The 19,834-nt window shown below is 39.4% G+C and overlaps 2 protein-coding genes across 3 annotated transcripts; both read right to left on the bottom strand.

Moving 5' to 3' along the window:
* Positions 1–2,172: 2,172 nt before the first annotated feature.
* On the bottom strand, positions 2,173–15,209 carry LOC102793542 (asialoglycoprotein receptor 1-like). 2 transcript variants are annotated; one of them, XM_087831665.1, is made up of 9 exons: positions 15,196–15,209; positions 14,801–14,873; positions 14,625–14,726; positions 12,614–12,712; positions 4,107–4,172; positions 3,933–4,025; positions 3,700–3,854; positions 3,372–3,481; positions 2,173–3,127 (listed from the first exon to the last, which is right to left on the bottom strand). In XM_087831665.1, the coding sequence occupies exons 2-9, from the start codon at positions 14,853–14,855 to the stop codon at positions 2,974–2,976; spliced, it is 834 nt and encodes a 277-aa protein (XP_087687791.1). In that variant the 5' UTR covers positions 14,856–14,873; positions 15,196–15,209; the 3' UTR covers positions 2,173–2,973. The 2 variants fall into 2 exon arrangements, with proteins under 2 accessions (XP_087687791.1, XP_087687787.1); XM_087831661.1 differs by lacking the exons at positions 12,614–12,712; positions 14,625–14,726; positions 14,801–14,873; positions 15,196–15,209 and adding exons at positions 6,619–6,717; positions 6,913–7,020; positions 7,110–7,178; positions 8,396–8,489.
* Positions 15,210–15,609: 400 nt separating this feature from the next.
* On the bottom strand, positions 15,610–19,511 carry cyb5d1 (cytochrome b5 domain containing 1). Its single transcript, XM_006809066.3, has 4 exons — positions 19,282–19,511; positions 17,940–18,016; positions 16,990–17,208; positions 15,610–16,881 (listed from the first exon to the last, which is right to left on the bottom strand). Exons 1-4 carry the CDS (start codon positions 19,403–19,405, stop codon positions 16,651–16,653), a joined length of 651 nt encoding a protein of 216 aa, XP_006809129.2. The 5' UTR covers positions 19,406–19,511; the 3' UTR covers positions 15,610–16,650.
* Positions 19,512–19,834: the final 323 nt, after the last annotated feature.

The following is a 19,834-nucleotide window of genomic DNA, read 5'->3' as shown; positions in this document are numbered from 1 at the left end:
CTATGCTGGTAGGAAACTGTCAGCTGACTCAGCAGCCTGACAAATGCCTTCACCTCAGAGTGAACTCTGATTGTGCACTTTTTAAAACTCACTCTTTACAGGAAAAATCCTGTTGTGTCAGGGCTAATGACTAATGTACAAAACATTGATAGTCACACTGATATGCACATTTCCCTAAACCCACTTTTTGGAGTTATAGTTGTGATAAACAAGAGGTAATTAAACATCTGGCATGACAGATGTGGTGAATTTGCAAACCTTTTCCCACCAAATAGCCTTGGAAAAGGTTGGGATCAAAAAGTAAAAATTTAATAACAGGTTTTAATATTTTTGCTTCCCTGGGACATGCCCATGTTGAAGTACTGTTTGCTTTAAAATTTCAAAGACACGTTTTTATAAGGTGTTGTAGATGAATAAATGCTGAGACTCACCCATTTTAGCTTGTTGCTAGGTGTTTGCCAGGTAGTGTAATGGGGTCATTTTGTATCGTATTTAACCCTTTCACACATAGTGGTCACTACAGTGGGCAGCTATTCAAAGGCTGTTTTCTTGTTTTGTGTCAGTGTTGATGGTATACTTGCACATAAACCACTACATTGGACACTGACGTGTCACTTAATACCCTGCCACCCACTGGTCGTTTAATGTTACTATACATGTATGATGTGTTTCATTGTAATTTTTGTTATTTAACCCTCATCCATGATTTTTTCTGAAGTATTTTTATTCATCTTTTCATGCCTAAAGATGAATAAAATACCCAAGAAAAAAAGATCCTGATTGAGGTTTTCATAATTTTCATAATTCATGCATGAAAGTGTTAATTCAACATTCTGTGGCTGTAACTTGTGGATAGAACTATGAGATTATGCTTTTATGAAGTTTTAGAAGTGCATGACTGCAAAACAGCAGTACAAAATTTCAGCCATTACTATGCTGTTGCTATGCAAAATGATGACACCATAATATCTGATATAGATAGGAACTTCCATTTGCTGAGCTTGGTGTGCGTATTTTAAATTACTGAAAAAATTAAACAACAACCTCAAAGCACTTTATATCATAAGGACACTACAATAATATAGAGAAAAAACCCAAATCAGACGACCTAATTTGAGCAAGCACTTGGTGACAGTGGGAAGGAAAAACTCCCTTTTAGACACCTGCAGCTGTTAGGATTGGCTGTTTCATTGCATGGGCTACATCAGATTTATCATATGCTCACTGTAAGTAGATATGTTTTGCCTTGTGAAACCAATAAATGAATAAAATATTATTGGGACAAGTGAATTAAAAGCTTCACTGTATCAGAGTCACTGAAAGTTTCAGTATAATTCAGGAGAGATGACCCAAACAGAGGGAGTTCTCTGGGTGTAAAAGCAACTTTATTACAATTGAAAATGTAAACTAAAAGTTGTCAGGCGACTCGGGTCATCCAACATAAAAAGCATGCAAGCTGAAAAAAATACTGACAAACAATTTTACAAAAACAAAGAAGGCAAGATTTTTTTTCTTAAAGTAAACTAAAGTTTACGTGAGGAATCAGATGGTGGAGGGGACAATGAGAGCAGGGCATATAATTGCAAAGAGGGAAACAAAAAGCAAAGTACATCTAGAACAAGACGCATCAGAGAATAACTTTGAAAAAGGAAGTGACCAGAGACAAGAGGTCAAAGGCAATGAACAAAAAAAAAGACAGGGAAAGACTGAGTGAACCTAAGAACATCAGAAACCTAACAAAAGAAATCAACAAAATGAAATTAGAAGCCAAAACTCGAGAAATCCTAAAGAAAAAACATAGAATTTCTTGATGCAAATCTGAATCATCCTCGCAAGGAAGATCTAGTAAATTGATTGTGTTCATCGTGATGTGTTTCTTCCACCGAAAACGCCGGGACATCACAGATGAAGTTCCACAGAGCTCAATTATTGATCATCCCTCCAGGTACTCCTGCTTCCACCCACAATCCAAAGACATGCAGTTAGTGGGGTTGGGTTAATCAGTGATCCTAAATTTCCCTTAAGTGTGAATATGAGTGTGAATTGTTGTCTATCTCTTTGTAATAGGCCTGGGATGGACTGGTGACCTGTCCAGGGTGTACCCGGCCTCTCGCCCTGTGCTAGGCTCCAGCCACCCACGACCCTGACAAGAACAAGTGGAAGAGAATGGATGGATGGATACTTTTTATTTAGGTTTACATTGTAACATTGTTTGTACAACTGTAGTACAATTTTTGTGATTCACCTATTTAAATTATGTCAAGCTGGACAGGTACTAAGTGTCTGCTAGGCTTCAGCTCAGCCAACGACAATCCCTGAACTGCATTTCTGGATGATGTTTGTGATTTTGGAGCATTTGATGCAATTATCTTAACTAACATATGGCTTCAGTGCAGTTAACAGACAATCCAAGAAGTCCAAAGGTTTGGTCAGTGAAATTCTAGGATTTTATCTTAATCTTCCTTGGCAGTAATTAACAGATATTTGTGCCTGTGAGATGCACACAACTGATAACTTAACACGTCACCCAGTCTGCTTATTGTTTCTGGCACTTAAAACCCAACATAGTGAGTCTATAATCAATGTGTGACATCACAGTGACTCTTGTGTACTATCTAAAACATGCACACAGTAAGCCTGTTCAGTTTGAATGGTGGTAGGTGAAGCTAAAGAGCACAAAGGGTTAGGCTTTGTGATCTGGGATAAACTGGACCTGGTGGTGTGATGTCCCTAATACTCACAGAAAGGTATTTTACTACAACAAAAACACAACCTGTAAATCATGGACTCCATAGAGTCCCATTCATTCTGGTCAAGCTCAACAGCGCCCCACTATGGAACAGGAAGTCCACATTAGATGAATTCTACTTAATAAGATAAGATTTTTCTGTCTTATATCTTAAAGAGAAATTTTCTTTGTAATCAACAGTAGTTGGAGAGCAGTTTGTGGGTGGAGCCAGGCGACGAATGTGTTCAAATATTCAGGCTGTGTTTCTGACAGATGAAGCGGAACCTGGTGGAGCAGTGGTGGTCATTCAGGCGTCCATCACTGTGAAGGTGAGCACAGTCTTCATCCCCTCCAAGACCGTGCCCAGTCCAGCTGTCAGGCTGCCCGGGTCTCCATCGCCTGAAAAGGCACATTCATCAAGGGGAACACAGGTAAACAGGAGAAAATGTAACAGAAAGTTTTCAGATTTTTAATTGGACCTTGAGTTTTAAATTGCAGGTTAGAGAATATTTTATAAATGCAAGAAATAGTCATTTTTATCCTTGTGTCTTGAGTTAATTGATATTAAGTGGCCGTACACAGTTAATGCAGCATGACAGGAGAAAATAACAGAGAATTTATATTTTTTGTTACTGAAACAGACCTGCGCTCAATCCTGTATGGTGTCTGGTTCACCCACTCCCACCTCCCAGTTCTGGAGTCAGACAAACCGACCCAGTACAATTGAGGGATTGTGTTATGGGTCACAAAGTCCTGGATAAAGAGACAATGACGGCATTTGGAAAAAGAACAACAACAACAACAACAACAAAAAATATATTGTTTGTGAAGAATTTGTATTTAATGACTAAGCTGTTTAAATAAAAATTACATTGACTCACTACTCCATCTTGTGGTACAATACAATATTGCATAATATTGCAAAAAAGTGTTTCATAGTAGGTCATGTGACAGGTGTGGGCAGGTCTTACCCACTCCTTGTCGTTACGCAGAATGACCAGGTGGGCTTGTTGTGTTTGACACCAGTCTCTGGACTGGTTCCAGGACCGAGAATCACTGCTGAAGAAGTAACAGTTGGACTCAAACACAGTCCAACCCAGAGGACAACAACCACCTGTAGTTGAACCTGACAGAGAGAAACAGTTACCACAGATGTGAAATTCAGTCTGCAGATGTGTAAAATGGTAAAATATGGTAAACGCACTGTTGTTGATGATGTGTTCAAGGGAACATTTGATGGCTGCAATATTCTTGGTGAGTGTGTCGATGAGTGCCAGCTGCTTCATGGCCTCCGACACTGATCACACAGCACAAACAGAAGTTAAACATGATGTTTGGAGTCATCACCAGCAGTAAAATCTACAGGGGGCAGACAGACCTGAGGTAAGCTGGTCCTTGTTGTTCTCAACAGTAAACTGCAGCTGCTGAACTTGTTTAGCTGTTTCTAGAAAGAAAAAGATTTAGCATGTTAGCATGTTTGACACTGTAGCTAGTTCACTGATTAATTTAGAATATCTCAAAAATCCTTCAAATAAGATGTTGTTAAGGAACACAAGGGCTATGGGGAAACCCCTAAAATTGTCTTAATATGAAATGGAATATGTGAAAGGCAGCTATTTAAAAGCAGCTAGTACTGAGACAGCACTGGCTAACCGGGGCCTCAAGGGAAATGGTAGCCTTGGGTGGTTAGGCCTCGATGGGGTTTGCCTTAGCAAAGACCAATTGGCCTTCTGACCCTCAGAATTATAGACTTTTTTTGTATCTGGAGCATCACTACAGTTGTAAGGAAGAAACCTGACCTTGTTAAGAAGGTGGAGTGACATTGGTAGTGATGTGTCCTGTGTGCCGAAGCTTCGAAGCATGTGTCGGGTAATCTCGGGGGAGTTTTTGTGAAGTGCGTATCGAAGCTTGCTTTGATTACGCCGGTTTGCGCCAGATTCAAAATAAAATGGGCAGCAAAACACGGCTGATTTCCTGATTTACTTGAGCATTTCTTCTTCGATGAAGCCAGCAAGGAAGAGGTTTTTTTTATGTCATCTCTCCTAATAAAGTATGCACACAGTAATAAATATAATAAATGATAAGTGCCATAATATAAATAAACAACACTACAGATCCTATAATCTGAATTCTGTCTTTTAGTTTATTAAAAAGTGAAGCGCCACGCACTAGTTTGTGTCATCATCCAGATGTAGATATAAGCATGATTACAGTTAAAAATTCTGTCCTGATAGTTTCCACTTTCTCTTTTGTATCAGACTGAGACAATATTCGGGATAAATAACTATGAAAACAATTTATTTATTTAGTTCAGAGGTTTACACATCACATCATTATAATCACAGAGCCTGTTTCACTTGAATCGTCCACTTGATGGCGCAGTAGAGCAAATGAATCATCACAATGCTTGGAACCATGTTGGACCGTCGGCCTGTTGGATGGAAAGCTCCAGTTCGAGGCTTCATCTCACCATCACTAGACTTTGGCCTCACTTCTTTCTAAAGGAAGGATTGTGGAATCACAATCCCAGAAAGTGAAAGTCACCTCTATGAACATTTAGCTCACAGAGGGTAATCCTTTTGAATGTGCGCACTTGTGCAGCAGTTGAGAACACCAAACCTTCTTGGTTAATTTTTGATCGAATCCTACAGTCCTTGTTGGGGACTACATAAATTGCTGTGGTGCCTTCAAAAGCTCATGTGGGTGACATAGTAGAGACCTGTAGATTGCAAGCACTACCCAGTCTCATTTGAACCAGATTGGTATTTTGTTATTTCACTTCTGTACCAGGCATGGGTACAAACATCATCATCATCATCATCATCATTTATTTATTTATATAGCACTTTAAAAACACACCTAGTAGACCAAAGTGCCATACAATACTAATATGCACATAGTAATAAAACTAGACATAGCAATAAAATAAAAAATAATTTAAAAAAAACAAAGCAATAAAAAATATCAGTTACCCACAGAGTTAAAAGCCAGGGAATAAAAAATAGGTTTTTAATAAAGACTTAAAAACTGGCACTGATGTAGCCTGTCTGATATGGAGAGGAAGGTTATTCCAAAGCATCGGCGCGGCAACAGAGAACGCTCGGACCGAAAGCAGCAACTGCTCAGCTGACCGAAGGGAACGAGTGGGGACGTGGGGCTTCAACAAGTCAGACAAATAAACAGGTGCCAGACCATTTAGAGATTTAAAAACCAATAAATGGACTTTAAAACGGATCCTGAATTCAATTGGAAGCCAGTGTAAAGAGGCCAAAATCGGAGTGATGTGATCAAATTTTCTTCTGCCAGTTAAAAATCGTGCCGCAGCATTTTGCACTAATTGCAAGCGTGACAAAGTGCCCAACCCCTATTAAAAGAGAATTACAATAATCTAAACGTGAGGTAATAAAGGCATGAATAACACTTTCCAAGTCACGCTTGGAAAGAAAGGGCTTAACCTTTGATAAACGTCTGAGGTGATAAAATGCTGATTGCATCATCATCATGTTCAAGGTGGCTCAAGGTGGCTCATAAGTGCATATGGTGTTTGAGCACCGTAGGCTAAGGGTCAGTAACTTTTTTGTCATATATTCTGATCTTATGTCTTAGCCTCTCAGAGAGAAAAGCAGCACTGTCGAGTGATCGCTACGTTCTGGTGACTTGGATTAGATGAATGCTGCTGGTCAGACCCAGTTATCCCAAATGACTGGAAAGACCTGGAGCAGGTCTTGTCTTTAGGGAGCCATAAAATTCTGGATGTTGTGGGTTACACTGCAAATCCGCAAATCTGTTAACTTAGAAAGTCTGACTTATAAAGTCTTTACATATGAACTAACCACATTTAGTTTTCTAATACTATGTGTGACAAAGACATTGACTAACAGGCATTTTACCTTGAGCTTGATGCAGTGAGGTGTTAAATGACTGGATGGTGTCACTCATGTTGGAAACTCTCTGATCCACAGACCACAGATATTTTGATGTCTTTGTGTCTGAACACACAAAACGACAGCAAATAAAAATAATATTTAGCTAAGCTTGTGTTATAGTAACTAAAACAGTGAGCATTGCCTATAATGGAATAAACATGACAGCCTTACAAAGCAGATCAGCATAATCACAAAAAGGTCAGTGGAGTAAAATTAGTCATAAAGAAATCTCTGTTTATGTGTCTGTTTTATACTCACTGGTAACTCCAAGCACTATGATCAGAATCAACAGGACCACAGCAGTCAGACCAGGAAATAACCAGCGTTTGAACCTGGACATCGGTGAGACGAAGTACGGTGGAGAATCTGACAGAGACAGACATAGTTACTGCTTCACAAGTAGATCTTAAAATCCTAAAATCAAATAAGTTGCCTACTCAAGCTCAAACAGATACCTTTGGTCCAGAGCGCAGTGTTGTCCCAATTATTCTCATAAGGTACGTCAGACATCGCGGCCACCTAGTCTGGTTAAATAAGAAATTTAAAAAAGTAAAGAAATCTGCACAAAAAGATTCTCAAAAAATAGCTATTCTAATCCTATTGCATTAACAGTGTGCTTGGGATCATTGTCATGCTGAAGAATGAAGTGTTTAATTTTTTCATCTTTCTCAATGATTTGATTTTCAGTTACTGTTTATCTGCAGCACACAGTTTTTTGTTGTTTTTTTAGACCTGCCACTTCTTTTTCCAGCCAGTTTCCTGATTTTCTTAAGTCAAAATTTTCAGGTAATAGTTATTTGGGAATCACCTTATTGGTGCAAAAATGCTTGATTCCTGTCAAACTGTATTATATCAGATAATTGTCATAGATTGAGCCACAAAAATGGGAACTAATGGTGTGTTTTTGCAGCAGGCTGCTAGTAACAAAGTGCCTAAAGATACAGTTTTAAAATTGGTTCGTTCTATAATGACGTGATGTAGTTGTGGAAGGAGACAATCAAAAGGATAGTTCGATGGTTTGAGATATTTATTCATGAGTGGGTCTTATTGTTCCCATGTGACAAAGACACATCCACTCCACATTTACATTTATACCTGCTGTTGCTTCACCTTTGATATCATATATGAGTATGTTGAAGACCCTTCTCTTGCTGGAGGTCTCCTGACCTCAACCTCCCCCGGACCTGCTGTTCCTGAAATAGTCTGAGTTACAGGGTACACGTCTCGTAGGCTCCCCTATCCTAACCTCAAACTGGGTTCATTAGACCCCTGTTCTAATTATAGAGATCAGCAACATTTATAGAGCCTGAAAATGTGCCCAAAGATGGAAGTTCTTTATGTCCCCATAGGTAAATGAGGTCTATGCTGAAAATGTTAAGGAACTGGACTGAAAATGGGTGAAAAAGCAGCCAATGGAAAAAGAAGACCTTAAGAAAGCCTGGAGAACTTCTGCTCAAGACCATCTTAAAGTCGTGCTGCTTGAAAGCAAAGTATAAAGAATCAGTTCTGCATTTTAATTTAACCTGTTATAGATTTGAATCTTTATGTTGAAAAGAATCAAACCAAAGCAGTGTAAACTCTTAACTGGATTTATGTATATTTTCAATAAATATACAAAGCTGTGTTAACATCAAGATGTAATAATGAAATTCAAACTGCATCTTTTAAAATTACTAAACTGATTCAAATATCAAACCCAATTCACACTGTTACAAACAAATTAATAATGAAAGTTTCTCACCTTAGTTCTGCCTCTGAAGTAGCAGGGATTCTCAGACATAAAGATTGATATTTCCTCCTCTTCCTGCCCTTCATGCAACTAGCTGTGTGAAAACACTCACTCATCATTTTTACGGGTATGTCACAACATTTTGGGGGTCTTAGCTTCGTGTTTATCATCCTATTCGTTAGATTTTAAAGTGAATCAGCCCAAGTTTTACAGAAGTTGCTTTCAAAACTTCCTTTTTAATCAGAAACAGGCAGCCATTCCCTGCCAAAGAGCCACTTTTCAGTTGATACTTCCCTAAAATCAACCAAAACCTACAAAAACTGTGTGACGATAATACCATCATAATATCTGACACGGCTTTATTCAGATGCTTTAAAAAAGTAAGTTTGTTGCAATAAAGCAGGGGTGTAGATATAGAGACCAAAACTATTTTTTGTAATCAGGCTGTAACAATGTTTATTTCTGCTTTGAACTTGGACATTTGAATGTGAGAGTCTGTGGGTAAGGATGTCCTCCACTAGGTTCGTCCCCTAGTTTGAAGTGGCCAGCATTTCTACTTCAGGACCACAGACTTAGATAAGTTTACAAAATTACCACATCATGGTTAACTGACTCAAAGCATGGTTAAAGGTTACAGTGAAAGTACTGTTAAAATATTATTAGATCTTGCTAATTATTTGGCACTGATGAAACACCTTACTGAGATGTTAAATGGCCTAGTCCAGCCCTTGATGTGTGTTTTACCCACATGTGCACAATACAGCATGATGACCAAAAGGATTAAAGCAAACTAACAAGAAAAACAAATGTGCAGCCACAAATGATTAGAAATAGCAAAAAAAAAAAAAAAAAGTCATCTGCTAGCATACGCTTGGTTACAAGGACCCCATTTAGAGTTAGGGGTAGGGTTTGGCTAACATTAACCTCTTTATACATAATTGTATTCATTCAAAAGGTAGGTTTTTTGAATAAAAAGTTCCTCATTAGTATGTAGCTAAAACAAAACCCAACTCCATGACCTAGTGAAAGTCCGACGTTCAAGAGGTCAGAGGTCAGCCCTCAGTGAGGTTGTCATTTAAGAGGGAGGTGGACAGCGGGGCTGAGCAGATCTCACTGGAGTGCTGTTTTCGTTCAGCATCTTCTTCATGTCCCGACAGTGCTGTTGTATTTCCAGATGTAGCATTGAGATGTAGTGCAGGTAATGTTGGAGGATCTCCTCAGATTCTCCTCTGAGCACACCTGAGGGCATCAGGACGCTCATTAAAGAGCTCATGTGTTGCAATTACAGGTCTTTCTCACTAATGTTTTTCTACAGTTTCAGTTTTAGTCCATGTTCTATTCAGTCTTTAAAGTAAACACCTTAGGAAATTTTCTACAATTTTCTTCTACAGTTCCATATAGCCTCATTAACTCTGGACCTGCTGGAGAGCGCCCCCTGTAGAGCAGTAAGTGGGATATCTTCATTATATTACAAGTTTTCGCGGTGTAATCTGAGAGCAGATGTGGGCAAAGCCAGGGAAGCAGGTGTGTTCAGGCATTCACGGTAGGTTTCTGACAGATGAACTGCATCTTGATGGAGCAGTGCACGTCGTTCAGGAGTCCATCATCATAAAGGTGAGCGCAGTCTTCATCTCCGTGACCGGTCAGGTTGTCCGGCTGCCCGGGTTTCCACCGCCTGGAAAAACACACATACATTACTTATTATGGTTGTGAGAGAATTCTATGCAGAAGTGAACATAATTGTCCTATTCTCATCTCCAGGGTTACAGCAGCTTCTGTCAAAGCTGGCATGGCTCATTTCTGCACTAAAAGCTGTGCTAACACTGAGCAAAGCTACACAGAAAATGCTGCTTCTGCTAACATGCTAATTTTGTTTCTACAGTGTCTGACAGGAGGGATTTGCAGCTGGAAACCTGATATAAAATTCCCACCAACTCTGGATCACTTTCTTTTTCAGTCGAGTCACTCTTTAAGGGCAATCTGTGGACATGTGTGCATGTTTTTGTAATTTCTGAAAAACCTTTTTGAAAAAAAAATGCAAATAAAGGCATGATGTGTCTTTGAGTATGGCCCAAACATTTGGGGAATTAAATTCAATAAAAAGCAGGATGAAACATGGAAAAAGGAAAGAAAGTAAATAAGGAAGGAAGACTTGCAGACTCACAGACTTGCAGTCACAAAGCACAGTACAGAAAAATAGTAAATAGAAAAAATAAGTTAAAATAAACAAAAATGGAAAATCATTTTTAAAAAGTTTGGAATGGCTGGTTTGGCTAGTATGATGCCAGTATGGCTTTATGATTTTCATCCTCTTTCATCTGGAATTGTTTGATTTTGAATCTTTCCATATCATTATGGATCCATATCACACTGAACACACAGCACAAACACAGGTTAAACATGATGTTTGGAGTCATCACCAGCAGTATAATCCACAGGGGGGCAGACAAACCTGAGTTAAGCTGGTCCGTGTTGTTGTCAACAGCATACTGGAGCTGCTGAACTTGTTTAGCTGTTTCTAGAAACAAGAAGACTTAGCATGTTTAGCAACTTGGCAACTGGAACACTTAAAATGATGACGTTTGGTTTAGACTTTCACATTGTTAGTGTAAGTCTGCATAAATCCCTTATGAGATAAATATTTTAGTGTCAGGGACCTGGGTCTGATGACCCAGGGGTCCTCTGCAGTTTTGGACTTATATTACTTGTTATAAGTATATTTGATGTATGGTATGGCTGTCACTGGTTTCCCTGATTGCAGGTATGTGTGTGTGGGTGTGTATATGGGTGTGGGTGCATCTGATAGGCTGGTTTACGGGCACCATTAGGCCTGGTGGGTGTGCTCTGCCAGGTGGCTGGCCACACCTGAGGAAGATGTTCACACAAACCTGCAGATGATCAAGCCTCGTTGAGGGAGCTACTCAGCAGTGTGGTGAAGCTCTCTCCGATGCTGGATCGTTTTGTGAGACTTCCTGTTAGTTTCCCAGCTGGAAGTCAGTGAGTGTGAGTTTGTCGCAGTGTAGTGTATTTACGGCTCCTTCTGTTATTTTCTCAGGAGAATTGCGGGACGAGAGGGCAGCAAGCACGGGTTACACGAACACTAAGGAGCACATGCACAGAGCACTGACACTGGATGAAGACGGGGGTCTGGGACACACGGAGATTTATTGGTGAATTACTTCACCACCTTGTAAATAAACACTCTGTCTAAACTGAAGAGTTTAATGTTTGGGTCCTACTTCAGAAATAGAGAGGAATTACTTTAAACCTTTAAATCAGGTGGTTTTAAGGAAAACAAGGGAAACAATAAAATCCCTCCAAATATATTAATTTGACACAAAGGTACCGAATCTACTCCACTATGAATAAGCAGTGCTTTAATATAAATGTGTCATTTTTAATTTAAATATATAATGTTTCAATATCTAGTGTTATCTAGTGTTACATTGTCCACCTCTACTAGATAGCTGTAACTGTCATGATAGGCTGTGTGGCGGGCAGGCCGGAAAGGTGGACCCAAGAGCAGGACTCTGAACCGACAGGTTAAACTTAAAGCACAGCTTTGTTGCTCGGAAAAACTCCACAAAAATAAAATGTCCAAAAAAACAAAAAAAAACTGTGAATATAGGAACTGAGCAACTAAACAGAAGTAGAAGACAAACGCACAGCATACTGAGGGTAGCAAACATTAACGACACGCCAGAGGGCAAACACAGGGCTTAAATACACAGTGGAGTAATCAGGGAATAGGAAACAGGAGGGAGACACAGCTGGGAGAAATTAGGGCTAACGCGACAGGGGGAAGTAAAATGGACACTGACATAAGACATGGACGTTCAAAGTATAACAGGAAACAAGAAACAAATCACATCGAGACACAGACTTGACACAAAACTTAAAAACTAAACTCATAACCAGGACCAAACTGAAACCTAGAATAATAATAATCAAAACAGCACAACTAAAGAATCAGAACATAAATCATAACTCAGAAGAAGAAGAATACCAAAACACAAGAAACTGAAAATGCTGGGTCAAGATGACCCAGAACTGGGACAATAACTAGTTTTGCTGTGGATCTAAACACCTTTAAGTTTGACGTATAAAATCTATGTAAGCTAACCACATTCACATTTTAAGTGTAGCAGAGTAATGTGCTGAAACTGTGTCCTGTTTTTGTTTTGTTTTTTGAGTGTTCTCCAAAAAGACGTTAACTAACAGGTGTGCTACCTTGAGTGTGATGCAGTGAGGCGTTCAGTGATTGGACGATCTTACTGAGGTTGGAAACTCTCTGCTCCAAAGTCCCCAGACGATTTGACATCTTCCTGTCTGAAAAAAGAGATGGACAAGGTCAACTGTACACATCCCCAAAAAGAGGAAATTCTTGTAGTATAGCAAACTAAACACTCTATAATACAATAAAATAATAGTGTAATAAAGAAATTTGCTCAACAAAGTAAGACAAAAATAAAAAAATGTTCAGTAAAGCAAAATCATTAAAAGAACAAAATGAAACAAAACTAGAGATGATAAAATAAAACGCTCATTTTAAAAACTGGCTCTATTACATAATGTAGATTCAATATAACAAAAACTGTAAATCAAATGACTTTTATCTTTCTATGGGTGAAAATTGTATTTATTTAATAATAATTTAATTTGAAGATGATGTCATGTAAATATCTATTGTGTGATTAGAGTTTAGCTATCATTTGTTTTATCTTTATGTCATGTTGAAGGATCAAAAATTATTTTCAATTATAAGAAAATTCTGTAAACCATCTTTGCAGTCACAGTGATTTAGCTACTAACGTACTCTGCTCCTGCTGATTGTAGTGACACACCTGCTGCTGTCAGACCTGCAGGTATCAGGCTGTGATTTTCTCCTTTATAGTGGACAGAAATTATTGTTTTGGAGTGGCACAAATAATTTGTGTGGCATCTTATTGAAGAACAGCTGATTGTTGTGTAAATAGATTGAAATTGTTATTTAAAAAAATCAAGGTAAAAGGTAAATGGATGCCAATAACTTTGTTGTTTGCAAACTTGTGCATAGGATTTTAAAATTGACAATTTATATTTGCATTTAAAGTTATGAAATATGATTCAATAAACATGTTTGTGGTTGTTACAGTAAACATAACATAATAAGTAAATATAACTTTTTCTACTCGGATTTTATGTTTTTTGTCTGATTTTAGATCAATTGTGTTAATGCAGTATGTCAAAATGAAAACATAACTGTAAATTCAGACACGTGAGGTTGTGCTGAAAAGGATGAAACCAAACAAGGCAAAATAAATAGTTTTTAAAGTAGTTACAAATGGCCAATTGTACCCTGGACCCCAGAGGGTTAAACGTTTTGTTAAAGTAACGCAATAGTTACTTTTCAAGTAATTAATTACTTTTAGAATCTTGTAACTCACTTACTAGTTACTTCTTCAAAAAAGTAACTATAAATAATTACTTTTTCATAGTAACTTGCCCAACACTGGTAGTGTGTGTGTGCGTGTGTGTGTGTGTGTGTGTGGGGGGGGGGGGAATACAAAAGAAATCTGGATACAAAAAGGTACAAAAATGCTCAGAAGAATCATTAAAACAGAAAACCACACCAACCAGAAACATGCCAGCATCCACTGTGAGTCACAGTCAGTCAATAAAACAGGAAGTGAAATGTTGTTGCAAGATGAGAAAAACAGACATGAATAAAGATAACACAGGGGAATTAAGAACAGGATCAAACAAAATACGAAAAGAACAATATAACCAAAACTACAGACATGAAGCGAAAAACAAGACAAACCTAGAATCACCAGAAAATATTCAAAATAAAACAAAACTATGAAGTCAAGACACTGGGTCAGTGACCGAGGACCATGACAGAACGAGGACATGCAGAGTGGTGTGATAGAGGAGGATCCTGGGAATAGGCTGAGATGTAGCAAGTTCTAAAGACAGAAGCCAGAAGAAGATGAAGATGCTTGTGCTGCAATGATTTTAAAAGTTTAGCTCTCTAGGGGCATCTGGGTGACAAAATACTTGACTGTTTTGTGGTCGTGTCTGTTTATGAAAGTATAAACTGGGGGTCCTCACAAATGACCTGACAACAGTGGTCCCCACATTTAACCTAAACTAGAATGTGTGTGTGTGTGTGTGTGTGTGTGTGTGTGTGTGTGTGTGTGTGTGTGTGTGTGTGTGTGTGTGTGTGTGTGTGTGTGTGTGTGTGCGTGCACGCACTTACTGGTACTTCCCATCACTATGATCAGAATCAGCAGGACCACGACGATCAGACCAGGAAACAGCCACCGTCTGAACCTGGATGCAGATGAGGGTGCTGGACTGTCTGCTTGACAGACGCTCAGTTATTACAGGTGCACGCTACAACCAAGACATTCCCAACTTAAATGACACGGATACCTGTGAGAGAGTGCGTCGTCTGGTCCCAGTAATTCTCATAATATGATTCCTCCATTCTGCTCACCTCTTACTGTGGTTAAAATAGAGTCAGTCAAGTTACAGTACCTTTGGAGAGACAAACAAAAGTCTCAAAAACTACCCGGTGATGCCTCCCTTTATTACTTTCAAGTTAAACCATAAAGTTATTTTAAACTTATTAAATATAAATTGCATCAAAGTAGTTTAAATGAAAACACCTGTAGCTGGATTTATGTAGATATTCAGTATATAAACACACCTATGCTAATCTCAACAAAATCAAACCAAATCAAATTGTTCTTTCTACCAAACTCACTTAAATATCAAAGCTAATTCAAACTAATAATGGAGAAAGAATAAAGTGCTCCTCACCTCTGCTCTGCCTGTGAAGAATCAGCTGGAAAGCATCAGATAAAAATTTACATCACCTCCTCCCTCCCACCCACCAAGTATGAAACTATGTGCAAGTACCCGTTTTATTAAGCGCATCATAATTATTTTTGAGGATTTAGCTCCTGGTCTCACATCCTATTTTAGTATTTTCTGTAAAACGAGCCTCAGAATTTCCCTTTTGTTCAGAAACATTTTCTCCCAGGGAGGGAAGCATTCCTCGGTCTGAACTTCCCTAAAATCAACCACAGTGTTCACAAATTCAAACTATGTGTAAATGCAAGATCACAAACAAACACAGACATGTGGTCTTAAAATTTAACACAAGATAACCATAAACACAAAGCTCGATATAAAACAAGAGGTGTTCAGGACACAGAGTTCAACATTAAATGGTTTAATTGAAACAAACTGTGGAAAACCATCTGGATCAGTTTTTCTATGACATTAATTCATAATCACATTAACATTCACCAGGTTTTAGGGGATGGTCTCAAGTACAATTTTAGTCACATGTTTGCGTTAAACATAATGTTCCAACAGCAGCAAACAGGCCACACTACCATTAATGGAAACTTTAAGTGTTAATACAATTTAAACAAGTGAATTTAGATTATAATTTAAATCTGAACAAAAGTAAAGGACCTATAACAGAGCCCTGTGGAACTCCATGACCTGTAAGAAAGCACTCTGTGACGCCCCATTCTGGGTTTTGTTACTCACAGTGTTCTCTGATGGTTACGCCATCCAGAGATACGCCAACTAAGCTAAAAAGCTTCAGGTCTGACTTTTACAGGCTTGTTGTACATCTATACATGTGTTTTACTGACGTTAACCTCCACTTTTTTAAGCCTTTAGTTGTTGTACGTTATATGTTATTAATATATATCTCATTCTACCTGAAATCTATTATTTGTAAAGGTTGTAAACATGTTAATTTCACCTGAAGAGTTGAATATTTTAACACGGGAGTCTGTGGGGCCTGACTCACTGGAGTGGTGAATTAGGTTTAAACCAGGGGTGGCCAACATTTTCTCTTCATATTCATCTCGTCATATTTACTTAAATTTAGGGCTATTTAAAGATGTGAGGGCTGAACTGATAGATGTAAAAGAAGATGTAAAATTAAGTTAAATGCAAAGAAACAACATATAGACAGATAGACCAAACAGAGTTTGGCTCTGGATCAGCCTCTTTATGCACAAAATTTCCAAACTGCTTAGCTCAGTTAGCCATCAGGGAACTCAGCGAACCCGAACTGGGTCTCCAGTGACTTTGTGGGAGTCCATCTGTGCTAATGTGCAGCTCAGATTGGCCTTTAAAGAGAATTTAAGTCTCTCTTTGGTTAAAACTTCCATTAAACAACAGTTAGAAAAGGCTCCTGTTAGCACAGCTTTAATAAAATAACTGTTATGTTCTAGTCCACAGTTCAGGGTCAGAGGTCAGCCCTCGGTGAGGTCATCGTTGTAGTGGAGGAGGATGGCGGGGGTGAATGCGTCTCGGTCCAGACGCAGCTGTTCGAGCTCGAGGTCATTGTCTGGGACATTGTTCTCACTCAGCGTCTTGTTCACGTCCAGGACGGCGCCGTTGTGTTTCCAGGTGTAGCTGCGGGCATGCGAGTTGTATCGCAGGTAGCGCTGCAGGATCTCGTTCAGAGTCTCCTCTGAGCACACCTGAGGGCATCAGGACACTGTGTTTGTAGCTAAACGTCTTTGTGACCGTTAGCCACATCATGAAGGCGCAGTTACCCAAAGTGCATCTGGCTGAGGCGATGTGCTCACCTCCATCCACTGCTCCTGCGACGTCAGCGTGTTGATGATTCGTATCCACCTGGTTTTAGCGGACAGCAGCCCCACCTCGTATCGGCTATCTCTCCACCACGGCAGTCCGATGTCGCTGTCCCAGTCGGAGCGCGGACCGTTGGGAGGGATGTGCAGGAAACGCCCCCTGGGGGTGTAGTACGCCACACAGCAGGTCAGAGGGTCCACGTACTTCAGGATCTGAGGACAGGTGGGACATTAATTTACTATCTTTTTACACTGACAGCACAGGAGCATAAAACCACCAGATGCTGTTTCAGGTTTCAGGTGTGAGGCGGGCCACTGCCCACAGACTCCAGATCAGAGAACTGAAATGTCCTCATGAAGTAAAAGCAAAACCTGCTGGAGAAAACAGTGACGTGTGTTTACTTTAACTGTCCAAGTACAAAGCAACAGGAAATGTTGTCTGGTTATCTTTAGCTGAACTGTGATAAGAAGTTTTATTTCTCTATATTTTCTATACGAGAAAACGATGTGACCTGGAAACTGATTCTGACCACTCACACAAGCCTAGAGAGCAGTCTGCACTCCCATGGAAACCACAGGTCTCTGGGAAAAAGTGTTTTTTTCCTGAAAGTTGCTCGAGGTTGGGAGGATTTGGGCTTAAACCTGAAGTGAAGCTTCATGTAGAGAAGATTAAACAACAGTATTTCAATTTTCTCCAAATCAGAACTCAGTAGCAGGCGAGTACATTCAGGTGAAAACACTTGTACTTCAGCAGGATTAGGAATGCACGACTATTACTCAAGCTGCCCTTAATGACAGGTGTAGGAGATGACTGAGTGTGACTGTGGCTCAGGATGTTTGATTCCAGCATGCTGTAATGCCCTTCAGCAAGACACTAGTGGTCCAAGAAGCATCCATACAAGCAGTGAGAAAGTGCTTAAAGGATAAGTTTGATCGGCACTCACGTCTTCAGTTTTGGGGTCAAACCAGCTGCTGATGTCCTTCCCTGCAAACTCCATGATGGGCAACAGCAGAACATCACCTGCAGACAGAAACACATGTTACCCTCATTAATACTCTCCACCTGAGAACTCCCACAGCGGTGTCTGATTTTAACCCACTCACATTTTAAGAAAGTTGTAGGAGGAAATACTACACAGATGTTTACTTATACTCTTTCAAATTAATATTACAAAGGCTTTCAAACAGCAACAAAACAAGCTGATCATAGAGTCTAAAGCATGAAGCCAGTGTTGATGGAACAAAAACTGCAGTTCCTTTAATGTCCACTTGAGGCTCCAGCAGCGAGTCAACTTTAAGGAAAGATTATTTTAAAGTGTCTTTGTTTTCAAAATAAAAGTGTCCAATTAGTAATTGGAAGGTGATGTTAGGTGAGGTAATGAATGTTATGAAATCTCACATTTTCAAAATAAAACCTAGAGTTAGTTAAAAGAATTCATCATTTTCAAAATAAAAGTGTATTAGATAGGGGATGGTAACAGGATGCTATGAAATCTCTGATTTTCAAACTAAAATTCCACCTTTAGTTATAGGAATGCATCATAATGCTTGAAAGTGTAATTTTTTCAGAGTAAAACTGTCCGATCAGTCATCAGAGGAAACAGGATGCCTTGAAATATTAAGATTAACTTCCACACAAAGTTCATTCATCCAAGTGGTTTAAATATTCTCTTTAAAACTATTTGGGTCATTTACCCACCTTCGGCTTTTTCAGTTAATCTAATTTAATTTATACACATAATTTTAACAGTAGCTGATCTAGTTCATCTTTAGATGTTACAGTCAATCATTAGTTGTGTCTTTAAAATATCAAAAGAAAAAACACTTCTTTTTAATCGGTCTTTGACACTTCAGTGCAGAAATGCCTGAAATGACCACCAGAGGGCAGCCTCTTTCAGTAAAATGACCTGAGGTCCTCGCACCATCTTTTGCATACAGTCTATGGATTAAATCAATGAACCGAGTGGAAAAACTGTGATCCACGTTTTCAGGGATTGTTTTTTATTTATTTATTCCCTGTGTTGTCATTTTGTGTGTTTGTACTCTGCCAGTCTTCATGTCGGACACACAAGTCTCACACACACAGTGCGACTCCTTCTGGTTGCTCGCTGTGTGGATTAGCAGCAGGAACAGACACTTCCGGAAACTCTTTTTCCTGTTGTGTAACTAAAGAGTCAAAAACAGGAATCACTCTCACGGACTCTGACTTCTCACAGAGGCACTTTGTGTTTTTCAGCCTGCCCTGTCTTCAACCGGTGACGCAGTAATCTACCTGCTGCGGCTCACCTTTGTATTGGCTCATCAGCGGGCTCAGGTCGTACACTTTGCCCAGAAACGACACCCACAGGTCCTCCGCCGTGTTGTGAGCCGCCACCTCCGAGGGAGTGAAGTACCTGGGCCGTCCCATCATCTGCAGGCGGGTAGCTGTGTCCAAATCACGGAGAAACGCGGAAAAACTGCCCCGGTTCAGGCTTCGCCGTCTCCATGGAGCGCTGTTGACACGCTGCCATGGCAAGAGACGCCGAGGGCGGGGCTTCAGTTCACTGTGTCACACGTGTTTATGTCGAGATCTGAAAATGACCTGAATCGATTTAATCAATGAAGATAGGGATGGTTTTATTTCCTAAACATTAATAAACTAATTTAAATTAATAAGTTAACTGTATGTATTTGTTAGAATCATTACTCTCGGACAGTAATATATATATGAAAATGTTCAACTCCGCCCACCATAAATATCACCATGTTGTCTCATCCCGCAGCAAATTAAAATAATGACCCAGGAAACATCAATTTGAAAATAATCAAATGTATCTGACTGATCAAATGATTATCAGGA

This window comes from Neolamprologus brichardi, chromosome 3 (genome assembly GCF_056152115.1).
Source record: "Neolamprologus brichardi isolate AB-2024 chromosome 3, ASM5615211v1, whole genome shotgun sequence".
In the NCBI taxonomy this organism is placed as follows: domain Eukaryota; kingdom Metazoa; phylum Chordata; class Actinopteri; order Cichliformes; family Cichlidae; genus Neolamprologus; species Neolamprologus brichardi.
Note: the sequence above shows the minus strand (reverse complement) of the source record. Positions and strands in the feature narration are given on the sequence as shown.